At 41.5% G+C, this 24,659-nt stretch overlaps 1 protein-coding gene across 2 annotated transcripts in view; it reads right to left on the bottom strand.

Annotated features, from left to right (window-relative positions):
* CAPS2 (calcyphosine 2) overlaps window positions 1-24,659 on the bottom strand; it is a 780,299-nt gene that overhangs the window by 189,046 nt on the left and 566,594 nt on the right. For both annotated transcript variants that reach the window (XM_086918127.1, XM_086918122.1), the window contains exon 16: window positions 3,256-3,410. In XM_086918127.1, the coding sequence (XP_086774253.1) occupies window positions 3,256-3,410 (155 nt within the window). The remainder of the gene's footprint in view (window positions 1-3,255; window positions 3,411-24,659) is intronic.

Raw genomic sequence — 24,659 nt, forward strand, 5'->3', positions numbered from 1 at the left:
GTTTTATTGATCTTCGATCTTGAAACTAATACGTTGGAATGTTCTACATCCTGATAATGGATTCATATTGTCTTGTCTCCTAACAAATCTTAATAAAGATCATAATAAAATTACAAAAAATAGTAGAACAGCAGGTGCGGTTTTATTTTTTAAAATTTGAGAATCAATAACAATGCAACAGACCAATCAAAAAGAGAGCTCTGGAAGCACTCACTAGATCAAGATGGCCGACCTAGGTTCACCAGAAGGTGAAAGGCTTTCTCTTTTCTTTGTACGCAACTCCTACTCTGTACTGGAATTCCGGTTAGATTTCCAGAACTGGATGCAGCAAAAACATGGTCCACACTTAGGATGAAGACTTGAACATCTAATTGACCAAGTATGGCCAACATGCATTTTATGACAGCTTAGATAGGCTACCACTGCAAATAACTCTTGTACAGAACTGGGGTGCATACTTAGGTCAATATGAGAGACAATGCATTGAAACGAATGGTCACTAATAAAAAACCTGAAAACTTCTGGTGGTCTTCCAAGACTGGGATACTGAGTAGATGTTTTTGCAATGCAATGTGCAATCCAGGTTTCATCCTGGTTGTTGAAGTGGAAGGTACATGTCTAACGTCTGCATATCATGTATAGATTACACATTTAATGTTTACAACCTCCTTTGAACTTTGTTGGAACCAGCACAATTGTACACCAGTTGGAACTTTCATCAGTTCAGTGGTTTCAACTTGCTACTGGGGTCATGATAAAGGGGACTGGTGAAGCTTTTAGGATGGAATAATGTGTCAACCAAGCTAAGCTCCAAAACGTATGACATTTCAGGTGGGCGACATATGGCAGAAATTGAAAGGACGTGTTCGAGGGTCAATAGTGGGCACCTAACATACATTTTATTGCTTCTGCAAACCAATGATTTTCTGTAAACGAAGAGGAAGAAGGAATGCGGCAGATGTCTCATGGGCATCATGTAAATTTGAGGCTGGATTTGGTGTTTCTGTACAACTATTTCCTTAACCTCTATTGATAAAAGAAAGAATAGAAATCACTCTCTAATCTTCCCTGTGCTTCATTTCCTGGACAAGTATCTTCTCTAACATCTTAAGTGATGTTAATTATTGCACTTTAAGTATGACCTTGCAGATTTTAACCTTCTCTAAGAAGTCTTTAGGAATCGCCTGCCTAAGTTTTTCAAGCACACAGATTCACAGACCACAGTTACTTGATTGACATATATGATGAGCATGTAGAAGATTTGTATGAATGTGGTAGGACACTCACCACTGGAGAAAGGCCTCCAACTGGGACACTTCATATGTCTCTTTTATGGGAATGGGAACCCCCAACCCCCGACTAGTATAACTCCTCTATTTAAATCTGTTAGGTGAGCTCTCCTTATAAACACACCTTATAAATGTATGTTCTGCCACTAGCAGTGGTACTACAGACATCTAGTTGCAGGACTTTACTGTTGTGAAGACTGGGGCATAGTGACCCTACTAAATGCTGTAAGAGACCTGAATAGGCAGAGATATACTAAAGTCTGGTAAGAGGGCTATAAGATCTTCCCTCTGACCTCGAGGTTAGAAGGCAAACATAACTGTTTCTTAAGGATTAGACGTTTTGCAAAGACCCCTTGCAGTACACTTCTTTTTCCAGAGGAATCTGAAGGCAATCACTGAATAGATGCTCCTATTCGGAACACAACGGTGGTAACAGTAAACGCAAACTTTGTGAGGGTAAGCAATGTCAAGTCTTTCAAAATGTTCTGCTGTTAACCACTTACAGAAGAAGGAACTGCAGCAAGATGACAACTGGAAATGCTATATGCACAGATTATTTATAATGAAACTGGCACAGTGATACTCAAATTTTAACACACACCTCATTCTGTCTGGCCAGTGATCAAATGGAACTAAAGTGTGAGACACACAAGGGTGGTTAATTGGCAGGACCAGAAGTGTACCGAAAAATCAAACATGAGTTCATAAGCATCATGTACTTTAGGAGTCACATGCTGCAAGCAACACTAGCCGGGTGCCAAAGTCTTTCACAATTTGTGAATGATGTGGGGGCATAAGCAATATCAAAATAGACCCACATGATGTGTAACAATAATAATAATACCACATTTTTCGTGTTCTTGCTCTTTAACTTTCACCCCAGACAGGGAGTGGGGCCTGGAAGCAGGTAGAATTCTAGCAGTGTTTGATAAACTGATGGGGCTTCAGATGCCACTGGAGGTGCACAGTCCTTTCTAGCCCACACAGCACAATGGTTTGTGTAAACATGTGTGATGTTGTGCGCACCAGAAAACTAGCCACATGTACATGCTTCTAATAGGTGTGTCTACACATGGTAGTTAGTTTTAAACCAGCCATAGATTCTTATATACTCTGTAAGTACCTATTTCAATTAGGAAACATCTGCAGAACTGAACCATACGTTACGTCTTTACTTACGGTTTTACTATGTCAGTGTCTCACTAGGAAGCACTTTAAGATGTTTTGAAACAATGGAAATGTTTGTGATTCTTCAAAACTGCATGCAGTCGTGTAATTACTGTGGCTTTCAGAACAATGTCCGTGACAAAAAAAATTGAAAAACATGTTTATGATAAAGAAGGAATTCTATATGAATTCTTTTAAAATATGTGTATTTTCCTACTGCAAAAAATAAGTAGTTCTTGCCCCAGTTTGTTAATTTGGGGATATTAACACCATTTGAGCAAACATCTAACTTCTTTATTTAACGAATGTACCAATCAATAGAGGAAACATGACCAGGTAAAATTTGTACACTTTTTGGTGCTCCTTTATTCTGTACACTGGAAGCAGCGTGTAAAAACATTGTTATGTTGACATCTGCAAATTATGCAGTCAAGCGTGGATTAGGTGGCAAGTGTACTAAATCTATAACTGTGTAAAACACGGAGCAGTGGCTGCATAGTTGTATATATCCACTGTCCCTGCATATAGTCTCGCTACCATTTTGATGTACACTTAGGACATACATTTATAAGAAGCGTAATTGGAATTATGTAGACAAGTGCGCTTTTTATGCAGAATTGATCGATTTGACAGTTCCATCCCACCAGGGTTTATGAACATCATCCCTGGCACAGAATTCAGCTATGGGTATTTCATATGAGGACAACACCACTGATAAATGTACGGGTATATGCTGTTGTAATAGTTCAAATGCCTCTTTTTGAATATGAAACTTGGATTTCAGAGATAATAAACATACCTTTTCAGGAATTTCCAAGTGGAAATATTTCAACGCATTTTTGTATTCTTCCTTGTCCAGAAATACCGCTCCTTTTTTGTCCAGCTGTCGGAAATACTTTCCTAATCCTGTTAAAGTGCGCACACCTCTTTTACTCAGTCTGTCTTTCACTATATCTAAAAATTAAAATTGGAAGACCATAACAAGGTCACAATAGCAACATATTTAAATACCAGCAGTCAAGTAGTAAACGTTCTTTTAAGCAATACAAAGCTTTTTCCCTGGAGAGATGTCCTTACTATAACACTTTGAAAACTATCATCATTGTATTAAAGAGAACAAGAAGAACGTAACTTTCTTCATGCTGACAGGCTTTAAATGCATTTCAAGTATCTGATGTACATTTTCAAACATGTGGCCTTACTCCACTAGCCCTATAATCTAAAAAACAACTCCACAGATGGAAGATGGGACATCATTTTGGGTTAGCCAGTAGTAGTTTACCCTTTGTTGTTGCCTGCAATCATGTGGTTTGCTTGCCAAACCTCCTCAAATCTCTCCCTTTCCCTCCCCTCGCATTTTGCCTTTTTAATTACTGATCATTTAAAAAAGTAGACGGTGTTACTTTCAGCGTTTTGTTACTCTGTTATCCGTCAGTCTATTATAAAAAGTACACGGCTTTCACAGAAGATACAGTTGAGGGGTTTCATTAACTATCAAGTAAATACGATCAAATGCCACGTGAGTTTGATTTTGATATGTTTAGGATTGGATTCATTTTGCAAAGGCCTATTTGTATGCGGTGAACTCCGAGGGGCCATCCAAGAAAGTCAAAAAGTCCTGTCTCAATATGAAAAAATGCATCAATGATGACATCCAGAAGACGCACCTATCAGCTGCGCAGTCTGCTAAGTTCAAATGAGAGTGGGTGAGGAAATTGGTGGGCTTGCTTGCAAATGGCAAATGTGGAATCTAGATGTTAGATAACAAAAGACTTGGTGCAACAGTCTTATCTCAGGACTCAGATAGGACAGCAAGATAAGTGATGCTGTCAAGAACTCTTTCTTCTCAAACATATACACTATCAATTTCAAGCACATACAGAACATGAAGTACCATTCGATAAGATTGGCAATGCCCATCATTGAGTACATAACAGATAACTATGGCTAAAGTTGCTCATTTCCCTTTTGTTGCCTGTTGCCGCTGGACTGATTCCCTGCCATCTTGTCCCCACGAGTGAGTGAGTCTAAAGGAAACTACATTTCCCAAGCGACGTGTTCGCCGCCAACGTCATCGTACGTGTCAGGAGGCGTTCAAATAGCGGCCAGGGCACCCGCAGTGTGTGAGCTTATTTCCTTTTGTTGCCTGTTGCCGCTGGACTGATCCCCTGCCAGTTTGTCCCCGCGAGGGAGTGAGTCTAAAGGAAACTACATTTCCCAAGCTGCCAAGCGGCGTGTGCACCGCCGTCATCGTACACGCCAGGAGACATTCAAATAGCGGCCAGGGCTCCCGCAGCATGGGAGCTCATTTCCTTTTGTTGCCTGTTGCCGCCGGACAGATTCCCTGCCAGTTTGTCCCCACGAGGGAGTGAGTCTAAAGGAAACTACATTTCCCAAGCTGCCAAGTGGCAAGCTCGCCAACGTCATTGTATGCGCCAGGAGGTGCTCCAATAGCGGCCAGAGCTCCCACAGTGTGGGTCACGTGTGCCCTAGACGCACCCGGGCAAAGCCCGGGCCAAGGGCAGGCCCGTCTGCGCCTGTCTGAGACCAAAGGAGGCCAGGCTAGGCCATATCCCTTGTTCTTGCGACTTGAATATCTGATAACCGGTAAGGGGCCTGTTGTATCATAAAAATACTTATTTGAGTGTATTTAGAAAAAATGGGCATGAGAAAAATGACATCAAGCAAAGGGAAGCCTGTGGGCAAAAATGTGCCAATGACTATTTATTTGAAAAGTGTCATGGGCCTCATCAATAATGAGATAGTATAAGTGGAGGAGCAATTGGCAGCTACAAAGACAGCGCTAAATGCAGCCCAAAAGGAGGCAATGCCAGTTTTGGAAGACCACGGCCCTGAATCTGTGTCTGGAGTTCAGGACACAAGTAAAAGTAAGGAGGGTAATAGTCCCAATATTATTAATTTAGACTGCCCGGCTACATTGGGCCCCTGTGTATCGGTACTCCCGCTTGAAATATCTACTGTACCGGACATCTCTGAATTGATTTCTCCACCAGCGAAAAAGAACAAACAGCATATAGTAAATACAAAAATCAGCTCCCAAAAATAAAAATCAGTAAACTAAACAAAAAAAGGGGAAAAAAACTAAACCGGATGTAAAAGGAATCGGGCTTGGAGAACCATCAAATTATATGCAAGGCACTGACACTTTGTTAAAAAAATGACATGACAATATTGAAAGACGAGTAATGACAGAAATCTAACTAGTGCAAAAAGCCATTACCCATCTAACTGAATGGGTCACAAATTTACTGTCCTCAAAAACGTATCAGAAGGTAATGGCTAGTAGTAAGTCGGACAAGAGAACTTAAGTTGGACATATCCCGATAATTGAAATGGAAACGGATCACATTCACCCGACATTGGTGAGCCATATAGAGGAAGCACCCAGAGCATACCCTGCTGCAAAATCAAGGGGCAATTACCTACAAAATAACTTAAAAAATAAATTCAATTCAGCAACAGAAGGACTTCCGCGACCTACGAGGCACAATGAGGTTTCTCTCAATCTACAACCTCAGACTACCCCCTATGTTGTTGTTTTGAAAACGTTCCAAAATTGCCTGACAACTTCACAGAATCTGGGGGATCGTTGAAGAATCGGGTTGTACATTGGTTCACCTAAAATTCTTGTTGTAGTACAAGAACTCTCACCCAGGAAATATGTTAAGAAGAGTGAGGTGGGTGGGTAGAATGGAAAAATCATGCGAAGGGGATTGCGTTGTTGTGAACTTCCGTAGTCCGCAAGTGGTGAGTTCTTGGTTAATAGAAATATCAGCAAAAAATACCTAGGCATTTAATCGCTCTGACAACATTATCACTGATGTTCCGCTTGGCTAATTTTATAGACCAAGAAATGAGCCCCTTTATAGATTGGTAGAGACTACTACAGCACGGTCACACATATGATACAGACCATGCCGAATAGGTCTGCCCCTTTAAGAAATTGCAGTGAGATTGATTGACTGGGTGAGGAAGTAGCACAACTGAAGGATTGTAATCATACCACCACCCCCAACTAGCACTATTGGCATTAATTCAATTAGTTGCCCATTACAGGGATTAATAAAAATTATGTAATGGAACGTTGCAGTTGTTAAAAATAAGCTACACAATAAGGCATGGTTCAAAAGCATACAGAATTGCACATTAATTCTAATGCAAGAAACTTGGCTCACAGAAACATTTTTTATGAATGGTTTTATAAACTAATTTTACTGAAGCAATCCCGTCAAAGGCTGGGAGAGCAAGAGGAGGCTTAGCAGCCCTATCCTTGGTGTCTTCTCCATTGACCCTAAAGAAAAAGTATACAAACTCCCTGTTTTTTCAGTTTTCACTATTTTGTGTCAAAGGAAAGCAGTATATTGTAGTGATACATTTTTACAACAATATCTTTGATAATACGAGACATGGGGTGATTACATCAATAGAAGAGGAGTTGGATGCTTTCCTAAAGGGGATGGGGGGTGAGTATATAAACTAATCTGGGCTGGTAATTTTAATTGTGAACTATGCAAAATCCCAATAGGGAACCAATGTGGTTATGGAGATGACTATGGCGACCGTATCTTTTATTTCCCATATACTTATTACGGTGAAGCAATTAACCATGTCATGCACAAATATAATTTAGAAATGATGGAGCCAGGCGAACACAAGGGAGAAAACGTTACTCAAACATATGAAGGATGAAGGGGCTAGGTCTTCGTCGTGTATTGCGTACAAAACCTTGTGGGCACAAGGTGGTTAACCTGAGCACTCCTATGTGCTGAATAAGCGAAAGGTACTCAATAGGTATGATGATTCAAAGTTTTATTCACTTTGTCACATTCAATTGGTTTGATGTGTAATCACAAATTGTAATCCAAATAGTCTCCATGTAGAAGAAAACGAAGCAAGAGTTTTTATCACATGATAGTGTCCAAAAATTCCATAAGTGGCATCATGTACATAGTTCAAATCCCCAATGCATTTAGAGCTGGTAGCTCTTCGTCAGGGGGTTAATACTGTAAACAAGTAAACAGAAGGTACATCAGTCAGGGGCCGAGTGTAATGGAAAGTAAAAAAACTAATAAGGTCAAGGGTAGAAACCGATGCTGGATAAGAGGGTGTATCAACATGCGGGTGGGAGCCCAAAGAGTTGATAAGGTCGATAGTATTTGAAAAGTAATGGCAAAGCAATCTCCGTGTAAAAAAATGAAACAGCTTAAGAAAAAACGTGAAATAGCGGTTTGAAAATCGTGCATCGAAAAACGTATAAGAGAGATACCAAAGCATGCACCCGAAGATGAGAAAAGAGTGACAAGGCGTCGGAAAACGTATGTGAGAGATACCAAAGCGTGCACCCGAAGATGAGGAAAGAGTGACATGGCGTCATACGGTGGAGACTCAAGGTCCCCATGCAAGCGTTCACACAAGTGAAGTTGTCACAAGAACAATATACATTTTCGGCTATGCAAAAGTAGTGTGATGAACAAAAAGTGCTTACCAAGGATGTCAGGGTTAGTTGGTAGAATTACGGATGAAAGACGCCATCAGGGAAACGCGGTAGTGGTTAGTGACTCGGCGCGTGCGTCTTAATGTGATAAGCGAGTGATAGTAGAAAACGGACTAATTCCGGGAGGGTGCAATGAAAGAAATAGAAAGAGGAGCATCTGCGAGTGAAGACGTAAACAATGTAACGCAGGAATGAAGTAAAAATATGTTAGCGAACGATAGAAGAAAGGAAAGGGAAATTAGAGTAGAAGAGTATGTAGACAAAAGTCAGAGTGCTGAGAGAAAAACCATGGAAAGGTTGATAAATGATAGTAAAAATGATGGTTGAAAAAATATAGTGGAAAAAATATATATATATGAAAAAAATTAATAAGAGATAGAAAGTTATGAAATGTGGAAAAATATGTGGTGTGAAACAATATGAAGGGGTTTACCAAGCGGGTAAAAAGGAAAACAAGTATATACAAGGATCTACAGCAGTATTCAATATGTGAATGAAATGCATATAAATATGCATGCACAAAATATTGAACAACCAACAGACAATGTATCAATCAAGTGTGTAATGCTTTTCAAAGAAAGCTGCTAAACTCCAGACGTTCTTTGAGTCCTTTTGGTACGGTGGTACCAAGATTAAAGATCCAGAATAGTTCTCGTTGAAGTAAATGTTTTTTGGGGTCAATGCCCTCAGGTTTATCAACCACTTCAAGAATAAGAAAGCGAATTTGGCTGTTATTGTGGTTTAACTGGGTGAAGTGAGCGGACACACAAGATCTGAGATTTTTGTTTCTAATGTTACTCCTGTGTTCATTCAAATGAGTCTTTATCTTGCGCTCCGTTTTCCCTACGTAGGGTAATCCGCAGGTGGTGTCACAAGTGGCGTTGGTTTTGAGTGGAATCTGTTTGCCAGAACTGGGATGGTTGATGTTGGTCCCTGGAATGATGTTGTGACAATTGTGACAGGGAATAGTTCCTTTGTATATTGCAGGTTCAATGGTGCGTGGTTTTATTAGTGACCGTAAATTCTTGGAACGTTGGTAAGCAAAAATGGGCATGTCATTGAATAGATTGTTGAAATCAGGTTCTAGTTGTAGTATTTGCCAGTGAGTTTTGATACTTTTTTTGATTAGGTAGCTTTTGGTAGAAAATTTAGAGACAAATACATTGGGTTGTGTATCAGACCTTGTTTTCAATTTGGTTTTCAGTAATGAAGAACGGTCAATGGTGGTCACTCGTTGGTAAGCTGCTGCAATGATTCGTTGTGGGTAACCCCTTTTGGAAAATGTGTTCATGATGTTAGTGCTGTCCTGTGTGAATGAATCTTCGGTAGAAGCTATTCTTTTGGCTCTTAGTAGTTGTGAGTAAGGTAGATGAGTTTTAAGACTGGGTTGGTGAAAGCTGGAGTAATGCAGGTAATTGTTCCGGTCTGTGGGTTTGATGTATATGGATGTTTCAAGTTTGTGATCCTTCATGGTGATATTTACATCCAGGAAAGCTATGTTGGTGTGGTTGAAATGGTGCGTGAATTGAATTCTTTCATTAACGCTGTTAAGATGACTGATAGCAAAAGTCAATTGTTGTTCCTTGCCAGTCCATATTAGGAAAATATCGTCAATGTAACAATAGTAAATTTGAAGATGGTTTTTCCAATGTGGTACAGACAAAATGTGTTCTGTTTCAAAGTCCTGCATAAAGAGATTGGCATATGATGGGCAGCGCAATTGCCCATGGCTACTCCAGAAAGTTGACTGTAAAATTTGTTGCGGTATCTGAAATAGCTGTGCATGAGAGTAAATTCAATGAGTTCCATGAGGAAAACTGGCAGGTCATGAGGTTTGTTGGTTTTGAGTAGCGCCGCCTCCGCGGCCTGAATACCTAGATTGTGGGGGATGGAAGTGTACAGAGAGTTCACGTCTATGGTCCACAGCAAAACAGATGTTTGTGGATCAACGGTAATGGAGCTGAGTTTAGATAGGAAATCTGTAGTATCTTGAAGGTAGCTGGCCATTTGTTTAACAGAAGGTTGTAGATGACGGTCAATGTAGGTGCCGATTGGTTCGTGAATGGAGTTACATGCACTGACAATAGGTCTGAATGGAGGTTTGATCGGATGTTTGTGGATTTTGGGAATCATGTACAGATATGGAATGCTGGGATGGGATTTGATAAGGTAACTGCGATCTTTGGTGGTGATGGTTCCTGTGGATAAGGCTTTGTCAACGAGAATCTGGAGAATGGCGGCATATTCTTTGGTAGGGTCGGAATTAATTTCCATGTAGGCGTTGGCCGCTGTCAAATGTTTATTCACACTATCAAGGTAGAATTGGGTGTCCATGATAACCAAGGAGCCGCCCTTATCTGCAGGGCAGATCATGATGTCTCTATTGGTGGCTAGTTGATTCAAAGCAATTTTTTCATGTCTGGTTAGGTTTTGTTTGTGTAATAAGAGACATGGGGTGATTACATCAATAGAAGAGGAGTTGGATGCTTTCCTAAAGGGGTTGGGGAGTGAGTATATAAACTAATCTGGGCTGGTAATTTTAATTGTGAACTATGCAAAATCCCAATAGGGAACCAATGTGGTTATGGAGATGACTATGGCGACCGTATCTTTCATTTCCCATATACTTATTACGGTGAAGCAATTAACCATGTCATGCACAAATACAATTTAGAAATGATGGAGCCAGGCGAACACAAGGGAGAAAATGTTACTCAAACATATGAAGGATGAAGGGGCTAGGTCTTCGTCGTGTATTGACCATATTTTAATAAAGGAACTGTAGACTCTTGTTGAAAAATGGTATATACAGGCTAGCTTGCTTAGTGTCCACCAACCTTTGCTTTTAATATTGAATTCTAGCTTGAGAAGGCGTGTGTCTGTACAGTAGATATCAAAACACAAGGTGATAATGGGATTTTCATTTAGTGGTCAGGCGTTAATTCCACAGTTTTCATGGAAAATACAGTCCTAAAAAATGACCACCATATAAATATACGTTTTGACAGATCCTCTACTAACGCCAACACTGTAAGTGCATTTCAAAATATTGCTGCTGAAATCTCCAAAGATTTGAAAATTAGAAATAAGAAAAATAGGGATCACTGCCCTAGATGGTTTAATCAGCAGTGCTCCAGATTAAATAAGGATTTAAAGGAAGCATTAAAAGTAAAACCTAGGAACAGTGAAAGAAGCTGCATCCTTCTCAATTGTTATAAACAAGCCTTAAATTCAAGAAAAATAGAAATCCCGGAGACTACTTGGGACAGACTGATCCAAGCGGCCGAGAATAAGGAGTCTATCTTATTTTGGAAAACAATAGACCAACCATCATTCAAAGATAATTCATCTGCCAAGGTAGAAACATTAGTGACTCAGAAGAATGGTTGACACACTTTTGAAAATATCTTTAACCCCACACAAGAAATCACTGAAACGGATGATAATAGTAATTTTATCTTACTGAATATTGGTAAGATGGAATCTATTAATACAGAGGAGATCAAAATTGCTCTAAAGAACAGTGCAAGTGGTAAGGCCGTGGGACCAGACGGGGTGGGGTTCCCATTGATATCTTTAGGTATAAAATTGACTTTTGGTCCTCTACTTTAGATAATTTTTTTAATGCTATTATTGGAGGGGTGCCATCGGCAACCTGGGTGGAAAGTACAATTGTCCCTATTTTTAAAAAAGGTTACAGAGGAAGCGCAAAATGCTATCGACCAATATCCCTCCTTGACTCTACATCTAAACTAATGGGCAGAAATATGCTAGACAGATTGGAATGTTGGGCAAAAGAAAAAAACATCTCAACTGAAGCCCAGTACGGATTTAGAAGGGGTATTGGAACAGTTGAGCAGTGTGTTATTCTCGAGCTGCTAATTGGGAAATATACCATTGTCAAAGAAGGTCAACTCCACCTTTGTTTTGTTTACCTTATCAGCACGTTTGATTTAGTTAATCACGCCAAGTTACGGCAAACGCTGGAAGGGATGGGCGCCCCACACAATATAATTGTTTATCTATCACAGATACATGCTCATCTAATTTCAAGGAAACGCTATGGCACAAATGGGGAATGCACCACACATTTTAGAGTCACTCACGGGGTTAGACAAGGCTGCGTTCTTGCACCCTTTTTATTTTCGTTATATATTAATGGCATCGATCTTTTATTACATAGTTTAAAAGCTGATGCCCCTATTGTTGGCAAACATGGAACTCCAGTATTATTATATGCAGATGATGCAGTCTAATATCTAGGACTGCTAATAGCCTCCAACGTTTGATAAACAATTTCCCAAACTGCATGACTGGAAAAGATCTAAAAATAAATTTGAGTAAAACCCTAGTCATGACTTGTGGGAAAAGTAAAGCTAAGAGTTAAAGTCATCATGTGGAAGGAGCATCCATTGAAAGGACATCTACATTCTCATATTTGGGGATACTTTTTGATGGGAATGGATCATGGAGTACACATATCAATCTATGTAAATTTAAATGTATAAGATCAAGTGAGGCCATCTTTAGATTCTCTAATAAAATAGGTAATAAGCCAGTACGTGAAATCCTTAAGTTATATGGAAGTAAGTGTATTACAGGGGCATGCCATGGTGGAGCACTATGGGGGTATAGCAAATATTCCATCACTACAAACCCTCGAAAAGAAATTTTTAAGAAGGGTGTTATCAGTACCCAATGCAACCACTTCATATATTGCCCATCAGTAGACAGATGTACCGTATATTAGTGATTCGATTAGCATGTCTGCCCTTACACTCTGGCATAGAATCTGGACCAAAGATGAGACAATTTACCAAAGATATAATTCTGGATTGCCTCACACTTGATCATTGCAGGAAAATACAGCGGCTACAATATATTTATAGCCTTTTAATTGAGTACAACGTGGTAATTGATTTTTATGATCCCAAGTCTACTCAGACTTATAGTAAAGGGGAGCTAAAAAGGAGATTATTACATTCTAGGGAATCTATAGGAGATGCTGATTTGAATACAAAATCAAGCGTTAGATCTTATTGTGAAGGCCCACTCTCAGCGGATATCCAGTCACACCTTGTTTTTAAAAGAAACGTACAACATAGATTCTACTTAACAAGGCTAAGGATGTGCACCCTGCACTTCCAGATTGCATTCCCTAGGATGGGTAAGTGGAGTTCTAACCTACCTAACTGCCTGTGTGATGGAAAATCCCCCCAGACCACATTGCATTTTTGACTTTTTTGTAATTTTTATAGGGATATCAGAAAATCAATTTTACGATCCTTATTTATTGCCAGTAGATTGTATACCTACAAATCCGCTTTTTGTCATATTTGTAACTTGGAAAATGTAACAACATGCAATGTGGTTATTCTTTTTATCCAAATGGCAATTAAAAGAAGAAAGGATCTTTCACATTTGGAAATATTGAGATATGAAATTGAATAGGTCTCCTATTTTGATGAATAGCCCACTGTATCTTTATTAATCCAATATATTTTCTGAGTTAAGGTGATAGAGCTATAATATGCAGTAATTTGTGATTCAATCTTTTTATGAATTGTTGTATGTATTTTATTCTTTATTGTTTCTCGTGAGAACATGGTAATAAAATTATTGTGCACTGATTAAATCTTAAATGTTTTTTTCTAGATATTGTTTAGGGTGAAAACCTTTTTATGGGAAACTTCTACTTGAAATGTTAATATGTAAATCATTTTTAAAGTAATGTTATCTTGGAGAAGGGATTTTTGTGTAGAATGCTTTTATAGTTATATACTATATACAGAATAAAGCTTGATTTGATTTGGCTAGAGGATTCCACTGAGGAAGGCAGGGGCCTATTTAATGCACAGGTTTTTCTTGAAACATAAAGAATACGGTATTAATATCCTGCATCATTTTATGCACAGATAAAATACATCATGCTGTAGAGTGCAGGAATATGCCTATAGTGTAGCCTTGATGTAATTTTGAGGCTATAATTGCTCAGTAGAAGCTGGATCAGATTGACTGGCAGATACCAGCCAATTAAGACCTAGCTGGTCCAATCCAACAAATGGCTTATATTGAGCCCATCCGTTTAGCCAGCCTTCTTCCAACAATGTTATGCAGTAAATGCCCATAAGCAGCAAGTCACCAACTAGAAACAACAGGAACTAGATAAGTAGGAATAAGCTTCCATGTTAAAAGGCATCAATATTAAACAGAACGTTCACGTCCACAAGGCATTTTCTGGAAGCCCTTCACAAACTAAAGTTAGAGTCCTGAGCATGGGAGCCCCATTTTCAATGGTGTTTTGAAAGGTCTTGCTAAGCCCCAATGCTGCAATGCCCATGCTAAGTGCATCAACATGATCTGCCATATTAACTCTTTCAAACCTTTTGTACTGCATTGGTATTTGAGCACATATAGAGTAATTTCTGGAAGCAATGCCAGCACCAGTGCAGTATAAAAGAATAAGTGCCAGGGCTCATAGTTTTGCCTAGAGTCCCCCAACTGGTGCTTCCGGTCCAGGAAAGACATGGCTTGGCAGTTCGGGCTGGACTGTTCCCATGAGGCACAGGGTCAAGGCTGATTTGCATATGGCCATGTCTGAACTGGGGTGGTGTGGAGTACAAAAAAACGATGGATTTAGGCCCAGATCTCTGTACTGGGGTGAATGTATGACATTGTTCTGCATTCTGTCAATCAACTGTTGTTTTTGCATCATGATAAATATGTACACAAACCACAACAGAAATAGTGAACCGCTCAGTTCGCCTGATGACCAAGCTACTCACGCTAGGGAACACTCTCTCTGGTGGATACTCTATGTAATCGTACATTTCTCACCTTTAGAATTTAAAGATTTAAACAGCATTGCTCTGTGCCCTGGTTGGTGGCATCATGCAACTCCATGTTGACTTTGTTCTGCACCGGAAGAGACACTAGAGCCGCATATACTGTTGTGTGAATATCCATGTATATCACCACCATCCACCTTTCTACTTGACATCCCACATCTGGTGGATCGTCTGCAACATAACGCTCTGTTTTTGTCCCTGCAAAAAGCTTACTTGAATGGCTTTTCTGGAATGAAGTTGCTACCCGGATGTTGCCGCAGACTGGTGAGCGGAGTCAGAAGCTCTAGAATCTAGCTGATGCTGTGGCCAAGTCGAAGGTGACTCACCTTCATGCTTGCTCCAGGCTTATTGCGGCGGTGATCCCAAGACAGGAAAGGGAGAGCTCCCCACCACCCACCAACGTTGCAGACACCCCGGAGCCGCTGCTGGCGTGAGGGTCCGTGCTGCCCGGGGTTTCGGAGACCGACCACTGTTGTTTAGTCTGGGCTGTTGCCGAAGCCACTGGGTGACTCTCCTTCCTGCCGCTTACCGCACCCGGTTTGTTGCTGCGGCGATCTGCAAGATATGGAGAGCTCCCCACTGGCTCGAGGGCCCGTGCCGCCTTGAGTTTCAGGGATCAAATGCTGATCGGAGCATCAGGCTTGCACCCCTAACGGAGCGCTGGGCAAGTGAGTGACTTCATCATTACACCGAGTCATGGTAGAAGCACAACTGCCGCCCGTGTTCCCTCCGAGGAGTTGAAGAGCAATTTCTACAACGAGGTTTACAGAGAAAGCAGCAATTGTAACGGAGTGTTGTCCTGAATGCCTGCTACTGTAATGGCATTTGGCTTCTCGTCTCATCACTAAGGTATTCCATTTCAGCTGCCGCCTGCCTTATGTTCTTAATGCTCAGGCGCGCACTAGTTTTAAGCTGCCTGACCCTAAGATGGCGTCCACACATGCAGCAATGTACGTGAGTGCTTTGTGAGTGCCCGCTACTAAAATGCCTTTTGACTTCCCTTCTCATCACCAAGCCTACCATGTTCTTAATGCTCAGGCTGCACTAGTGTCTCAAGTTGCCTGACCCTAAGATGTCGTCCACTCAAGTAGCGCTAGGAGTGCTTTCACCTTCCACTGCGGAGCTGCGCGCTGGAATGCTCTAATCCTAACAACTTTTTCTTATATTGCTGCCTAATACTCTTTAGCAGCGTTTTATTACACAACTAATCTCTTCTACTCGACGCTCATGTCGGCAGTGCCTGACCCTAAGATGGCACCCGCGTTTGGGATCCTGCGTCCTAAATAAGTGTTATGTCTCGTTTCGAACTCAGCTTCTTGACTGTCTCTGACTATTGCCGATTCGAAACCTATTGTAATCTAGGAGCACTTCTTGGTAAGGCTGTCGTCCTCACAACGGTGATCTTCATAATTCCAATGCCTGTCCCTAAAATGACGCCCGTGATCAGAACGAACCTCATTTCAGTAAGTGGTATCGCAGTCTGTCAGGCTGTAATCTTGATTTTGGGACAACCACTTCTCCTTTACACCAAATTGGAGGACTCTTCTCTACTCCACCTGTTTCCTTTTAGTCCAGCCTGAAGAGTACTGGTGCCCTCCACAACCATCACACAGCTCTCATACAACTCAGTTTCCTTTGTCACTGCCTACTTTGGTCAGCTGCATATGTTTTCAGTCTGAGGGTTGGCTCCAGCGCCAGAGGCAAGAAAGCTGGGCGACCTTTCTACGACTATCCGATGTGCGCACCCATCTCCTTACCCACTACAGTTATTCACCACCGACCAATGGGCCACAAACGTCACAGCGATAGTGTTAGACCCGTCTAGCCTGCATCACTCACTGTCATTCGCCGCATTCCAGCATAACTATTTGAGACAGAGGATAGAATTCTTCTCGGTACCAACCGGAATCACTCTCACCAGCATGGTATTACCATGCCTGAAAGCTGCAGGATGCAACTCTTTCAACTATTTCTTACCCCCCAACCTATCCAAGTCCGCCTCAAAAACCTTCAAACACAATCTCCTGAGAAGACACCCTGAGACACTGATTTCCGGCCCGTACTTCAACCAGGATAAGGGCACCATTGTCAACGACCTAATATTTTACACCAGGAAAACTGCACCAAAATTATGACTTCTCCCTCGCAATACCTCAGAGCTGACCTCAACATCACAATCTACAAAAACAGCACTAATCTGATACAAGCCCCTTAAAAGGATCTTAAAAAATGTGCTTTACATTTCCCCACCCTAATAGGTCAGATGCTTGCATCTGTGTCTTCCCTTCAGCACAGGACTCAGAGTAGCGTCTCCCCCAAAGCAAATAGTCCACCTCCTATCTAACCACCTCAATCTTCCAATAATTTCATTAGAGTACCACCTACCTCACCAACTCAACCCATCAAAAAGACTACGCCTATTATTACACCTTCAGCTCTTCGTCTCTATCCCACATCCCTCGCGGAAAACGCTCGGACCATCCAGAATTTGCAGGCCCCCCCCAAAGGCCGTCCTACTTCCATGCATAGCACAATAGGTCCTCGACTCACCTCTCCACACAGAACCTCAGCCAGCCGGAGGCTAAACTCAAAGTCTCTCACCAGGATCCCCGACTATTACATTCCAAGCCTTGACTCCTTTTCCCTTTCTCCACTAGTGCACATGTCACTAACAGACCTGGAAGCTGTGAACCTCTGAAAATGGCAGCCTAGCTCAGTGCATAGTTAGCACACCTCTGAATAGATGAACCTCCTACTCTCTACTGAACACTCACTCGCTGAACTCAAACATAGTAATCATGCAGCACCCTGCCCGCATACTAAGCCTCACACTCAACCACTGTCGCTGGCCTATAGACAATACCGCCCTCGCAATCAACTTAACTGTCTATCAGAAGATGAAACCCTAGCTCTTCTTCAATCCTACGAGGAAACCCCTGCCGCCCTGAATCCTTTCTAAGGAAGTCAAACACAAGATTGATACGATCTCAATCAACACGAAAAGATTCACCAGCTTCGTCAACAGAGGGGTAATCAGCAGCAACCTAAAATGAATACCCTTATCCACCCCTACCCACGACTTAACCCTGGGGAACTCTGCTTCTCCGCTCTTAACTGCAGATCAGCAGTGAAGCATGCCTCAGACATTGCCAAACTCATCTTCAGTCAAAAAATTGACGTGGCAATCCTCACGGAACCCTGGCTCAATGAAACTTCCTCACCCTGCATGGACCTTCTGGTGCCTCCAAACTAAAACATTATTAGACTTGACAGACAAATTAAAAGAGGGGGAGATATCGCTTGCATCCATCGTGACGACCTCTCTGTTACCCAGTTCAGCTCCGACCCTCTGGACTCCTGCGAATACTTCGCACTCTCCATAAGTGACGACTCAAAGCACTTATGCAAACTGCACACCTTCTACCACCCACCAGGTAAAAATTACCCATTCATTGACCACCCTACAAAAGTATCCACTGTTCATTTTGAAACTCTGTGAGATTGTCTAACAAAGAACCACTTCCTCTACAAAGGAATTATCAGCAATGCAAAGGCACTTCAATGGGTGCACATGTTTGCCCCTAACCGAGCAAACCTTTATGTAGATCACTTTGAACAACTTTTTATTTTTAACCAGTAACAACCCCTTTGAACTACATGTGAAATTTTGGAAGGGTTATATCGATCATATTTTCATGGTATCGGAAGGACCGATTACCACTCTGGAAGGTTTCTTTAAATATCTTAACACCGAACCCCGTTTCAGGCTCACTAGCAACTATCACACTGACCCAATACATTTTCTATTTCATCACAATAAGACATGCAGAAGATTAGCTGTTCACCAGCCTCTATAGAAAACCCACGAAAAGAAATACATCTCTTAAATACCAAAGCTTTGATCCAAGGGCCCTGTTTGATGGATTACCCTTTAGTCAATTTATCATATTAAGGTATAACTGTTGTGGCGAAGTTGATTATTTCTATGAGCCAAATGTTTTGATAGTTAGGTTACTTGATGGGTCTATCCACGCAAATTCATCAAGGCAGAAATGAATTTAGGCTGGTTCTCCCAGAGGGAGAAACTCCTAAAACAAAAACTCAAGAAGGCTCTAGATAAGATAATGTGTATGATGACTTTCTCTCCCACACTAACTAGGTTGCAAAAAGCAGTAAGAAATACTGGTCTGTCGTTCAGTGATTAAAATGTCATTTGAACTGCATTATTCTCAAATAAAAGGGGTAAGAACCTAAGAGATCACCTTGTGCACTCAGGGGGCAAACAAACCCAGCAAAAACACACACTAGAGGACAGTTCGGGAATGTCAGCAGTAGTGGGACATTTCAAATGTTCCAATTGCTTTCCCTGTATGTTTAGTATAAACACTAAATTGTTTAAGCATGGCACTGTGCATCAAAAGCTGAGGTTTTGGCAATTGAGATTCTTTGAATGGTGTGTATCGCATATTGTGCCCCTGTGAGTTGATTTACATAGGGCAAACAATGCAGCAGGTAAAGAAGCGTATATGCCAAAAGAGAAGTAGAATCAGATGCAGAGTTGCCATCACCCCTCCTTGTGTAAGATGTCAAGTAAGTAACCAGGCCTCACTTCCAGATAGAGGAGGAAACCTTTGAGCAATCCTGCAATGTCTAGAATGGCAATGGTTAGCTAGACCAATGTGTCTATTTCAAAAGGACTGAATTCCATGAATAAACTACATCTCATCTTCCAGTAAATGGACTAAGTGCTCCACCTGTCAAGGTACTCTTCACAATCAGTTCAAGAACATTTGGGGACTATTTCATGGCACATGTTTCGGGGAATCACATTCCCTCATGTAGTATGCATTGATTGGAAACTGATGTACTACACACTGCCTTATTTTTAGAAGTGCTGTCCTTTCTCTGCCCCTTAGATCCATATCCTAAATTGTGAATTTTATTTCTTATTCATTAGTTTGACCTCTACTCCCCAAGTCCTTTACAAATAATTGTGCCCTTTTGTTTACTACTGTACTGCAACTGTGATTTATGGCAAATAGTTTGGGGAATCCCATTCCAGTGTATTATACATTGAATGACTGCTTTAGTTTCTTATTTTCAAAATAACTACATGCAAGTCTTTTCTCTACACACATATCATGAAGGGTGAATTTGTCTTCTCATTCAATAATCCTATTTTTAGCCACACTCTCTTATTCAAGGCACCTTTATCTACAAATATAATTTTTTTCTTTTTATGGATTTCAGTATTATACTAAGAATGGAATGTCCACTCTCGTTGTAAGCCTTGATCTCAAGTGCAGCCATCTTTAAATACTTCAGCTTATCCAAGGCATCAATCTAGTGTGATCGGAAGAGCTGACAGCAACTGTGCTTCCCGCAAATATAGTGGCTGACAGTCAGGGCGGAAAGTAACACCAGGAAAGAACAGTCGTACAAAAGTACCGGTCGGCGCTGGTACCTGCGTCGGTTGACGCTGGTCTGCCTCCATGTCCAAGTCAGAGATGAGGCTGGGGTCGACGCCAGTTGGGGGTACAACCGACGTCAGGTGCATTGTCAGTGAAATCGGCGGAAGGTACCGTGAGGTCGACCGGCACCTATCAGGATCCAGGTCTGAATCCTCTGGGGCCCTCCAGTGCCGGAGCCAAAGCCACTAGCCTCGAAGGCCCAGGGCCCACAGCTGAGTCCGTGGGGCCCAAACACTTCGGTGTTCATGGCCTGACAGTGGGAGCACAACTTCGGGTCATGGTCGAGCTCCAGGCACCAGAGACACACGAGGTGAAGATCTGTGACAGACATCAGCTTGTGACAGGAGTCACGAGGCTTGAAGCCGGTCCGACGATGGGACATTCCTCGGGCATCAGGCGTCGAAGAACTCTAAAAAGATGTCGACAATGTCAAAAAAGTTTTTGTCAAAAAGTGACTAAGGGGAACGCTCTCTCCAGATCTGCACAGGCTGGCGCCGAAAAAGAAAGAACTGGCATTAGGGTGCAGGGGCGGCATCTTAGTTGACATGCAACATCATTCCGGTGACCACGACTCAGACAATGGACGCGGAGTTGACCAACGCAACCTACTGACGCGCCTGGGTACTATAAGAAAAAATTTCTCCGGATCCAGTCTGAAGCCTGGGGGTAATTCGAAGGTAAGGAATTTATAACTACAGTCTCTTTCAGATACCAAACAAAAAATCCTCCTGCTTCTTGGTATAATGAATTCCTAACAAAGAAAATATCCATATGTAGGAAGAATGAGTGGAAAAGGAGAAAATCTAAATTAGCGGAGGATAGAAAATGGCATTAAGGAAATATCTAAAAATATGCAACACTGCAAGACGGACTGACATAGTGGACAGAATCAATTCTGCTAAAATCTCAGCTAAAGAGCTTTTTAAAATTCTAAAAGATTTCACTAATCCGACCGACTGTAGTTCTAGCATCCCAGCATCTCAGACGCTATGCGATGATCTGGGAGCTCATTTTGAACAAAAGATTAATAATATCTATCTCTTTCAAATAATATGGCAGTGACAAAACTAGCCTCCTCCGAAATTTGTGTTAACTCCCAGTCTTCAAACTTGGAGTGTCTTAATTCCGCCATCCCGGATCAAGTTTTGGACAGATTACAGGGGATTAAATCTGGTTACCCGTTTGATCCTGCCGCCCACCCCCTTATGTCATTACTACTCAGGCCCCAATATTCTTGCCCCCATCACAGATCTATGCAATCTCTCTTAAGTTGGCAACTCTTCCATCAAAATAGAAAAAAATCATGGATCAGACCCATTCTTAAAATAGGGTCATTGTAGAAATGTGCATTCCTTATAGGTGTAACTCTGATGCATGCTGGGACATGTAGTATTGATGGATGTTGGAGAGGGAGGTTTCGGGGAGAGGAACGATGTTTTTTGAATAAAACACAAGTGTGGCTCATAATGAAGGGCTTAGCCAGAGCAACAGCACGCATTTAGAGCAGGCTGCAAGGTAAAGCTTAAAAGCAATGAAGGCGCATAAAAGAGTACTTTTAACATGGTCAGCAGCGCTGGGAAAAGTTGAAGTGAAGCCGAAATGAAGTACGGGGTAGCTAGGAATAAGGAGTCACGGTAAGCATATTGTGATTTGAAGAACTGAGAAGTTTAGTTGGTGAGTTAGAAGCATGCAGGGTAGGAGGGGTGAAGGGAGAAATCTGGCGTAGTGACTATGTAGTGGGAAAACACGCAGGGGTGCAATAAGACAGTCTAGGAAGTTGCAGTTCGTATATGCTCTGTACTGAAGTATTGTTCTGGTAAAAAGGTGGGCATACGACCATGATGCATGTTGTGATTGAATTATGAACACATTCGGTAGAGGCTGAAAAAACACGTAGTCTTTACGTTTGGTAATTGGGTGAGAAATACAATATTAATATTGACTGTCTTTTCTGTAAATTTGTATTTATAGATATCCCTGACGAAGGGAACATTCTCGAAATGCATTGGATTTTAATAAATTATCGTGACTGATGGAAACGTCTCACTCTTCTGAATCTTTCCAATGGGAAGCCGAATGAGTAAAATGAATTGAAAATATGGAGTAAATGGTTGAGAAATGTATGGAGTGAATTATTTAAAAGACAAAATAAAGGATTAAAATGAAGACTTTGATTCATTTGATGCACCCATGGCTGTGCATCTTGTACAGGGATCTAACCCGGTTCAGTTTTGTTTCGATGTATTTCAAGTGCACTGGGCGAGGCGCTATCAAGGTTGCACGCTGTTACTGTGATGAAGAAAGTGAGCATTCAAGTAAAGAGGCAAACATTAAGCACAAAAAGGTGTGCATTCCACCACCTAAACTGAAGTACAACACAGAGTCAGCCCTAATGGAGGTCACCAACACATTCAGACTCGTGTTAGACCAGGGGAATTCAGCTATGCTGATTCTCCTTGATCTATCAGCTGCTTTTGATACCATCTCCCACAACATTCTAATTCAAAGATTGGAGAAGATTGGTATCAGTGGCAAAGCTTTGAAATGGGTGGAAAACTCAGAACAAACCCAGTGTACATATGGATTCTTATCACTCAAAGTCCATGGCCCTCGATAAAGGGGTGCCACAGGGATCAATTTTGAGCCCTACTCTCTCTAAAATATATGTGGCTCCCCTTGCAGGCTTATCAGGTCTTGCGGCTTTGACATAATCTCATATGTTGATGACATACAACTGGTCATCACCATGGATTCCAATCCAGAACTTACCAAATTCAAACACTGTTCAAAATTGCATCATTGATGGTTGCCAAACTCCTTCAGCTCAACTCTAGTAAGACGAAGGTCCTACTTCTTGGGAAGGCGCATTCAATCTGGTCTGCCGACTGGTGGCCATCTGAACTTGATCACCCCGACACCCAGAAAATTGGTTAAAAATGTGGGTATCTTTTTGGACGACAATCTCTCTATGTCAAATCCATCTCTGGAACCTGTTTTGGTCTGATGTGCATGCTCAGTAAGGCTTTTCATTGGGCTACTCCAAATGCTGGGAAAACCCTGGTCCAGGAGTTAATAGTGAGCCGCCTGGATTATTGGAATTCCCAGATGGTCGAAATGAATGAAGGCCTTTTCACCAGACTTCAGGTGGTACAGAATATTGCAGCCCGCCTTGTCTATAATCTTCCTCCACAAACCCCATCTGAACCTGTGTTACACTTCCTTTATTGGCTTCCCATTAAAAAACGTGCACTCTTTGTTTTTTTAAGCACCACATGGGAAGGGACCATCTTATCTTAAAAATAAACTGCAGCCCTATATCCCGGCATATTGGTTCAGCTCCAGAGAGCTCCTACTATTATGCCCTAAACGTATCCATGAAGCCAGATATGGTGGCCGCTCCTTTCTTGGCACCAAAATTCTGGAATCAGCTACCCCTGCCCTTTCATTCGTGGTCAGACCTAATCCTTTTCAAGAAACTCCTGAAAACATGGTTGTTTGATCTTAAATCACCTTATTGAACTGTGATCTGCATTTGACGGCCTCAGCGCCAAGAGATCCCCGCGGGGATGATTTGTGTGCTTAACAAATATAATACTATACAATAATATATCATAACAACCCAGTCTATGATGGGCAGACCTCACTTTGGTGGGGACTTATCTCACTCTACCAGATGCATTGCAGCTACAACTACTACCTTTGCAGAGTTGGCCTATAATGAAATCTACGCAGTGGCAACTTGGAGGTTGACTTGTAACTTAATCAAGTATTACTGCCTCAATGCAAAATTCAGAGCAGGAGCAACAATGGGGCTAATGGTACTTCAAAACTGGTTTGAACAACATGAGACTCCTTTCTTTCCTTTCACTGTGTTTCTGATTATGCTTTGCTCATTTTAATTCAAGCAGGAGAATCAGTGAAATATAAAATGCTGGAGAAGAAAAAAGTTACTTACCTGTAACTATTGTTTTCCAGTGTTGGAGTATTTCATAGGTTCAAATGTGGTCATCCTTCCCACTCAGAGGCTCCTGTATGCTCATAATAATGATGAGCTCTGAAAATCTGGCAGTTTGAAGCTTCTGCTGGTGTACAGCTCCAAACCGCTCCACATCATTTAACCTAGTTGGGGTCATAAAATGAGATGGACAGACTACCTAAAGTCGAAGGCTGACATCCATGTTATCAAATGCCTCTATGCCCAGCTAGGTCACTGACTACTGGGGGTTCCAAGCTGACGACAGGGAATCATTCAAGCATGTGCAACTATCAAGATCCAATAATGGATCTCATTCAGAGGAGCACAACTATTAAAACACTGCAATTAATAAGAATTTTTTTAGATGTTCTGAGGAACATAAAAAAATATAAG

The sequence above is a fragment of the Lissotriton vulgaris genome, chromosome 1_1 (assembly GCF_964263255.1).
Source record: "Lissotriton vulgaris chromosome 1_1, aLisVul1.2, whole genome shotgun sequence".
NCBI classification, from domain to species: domain Eukaryota; kingdom Metazoa; phylum Chordata; class Amphibia; order Caudata; family Salamandridae; genus Lissotriton; species Lissotriton vulgaris.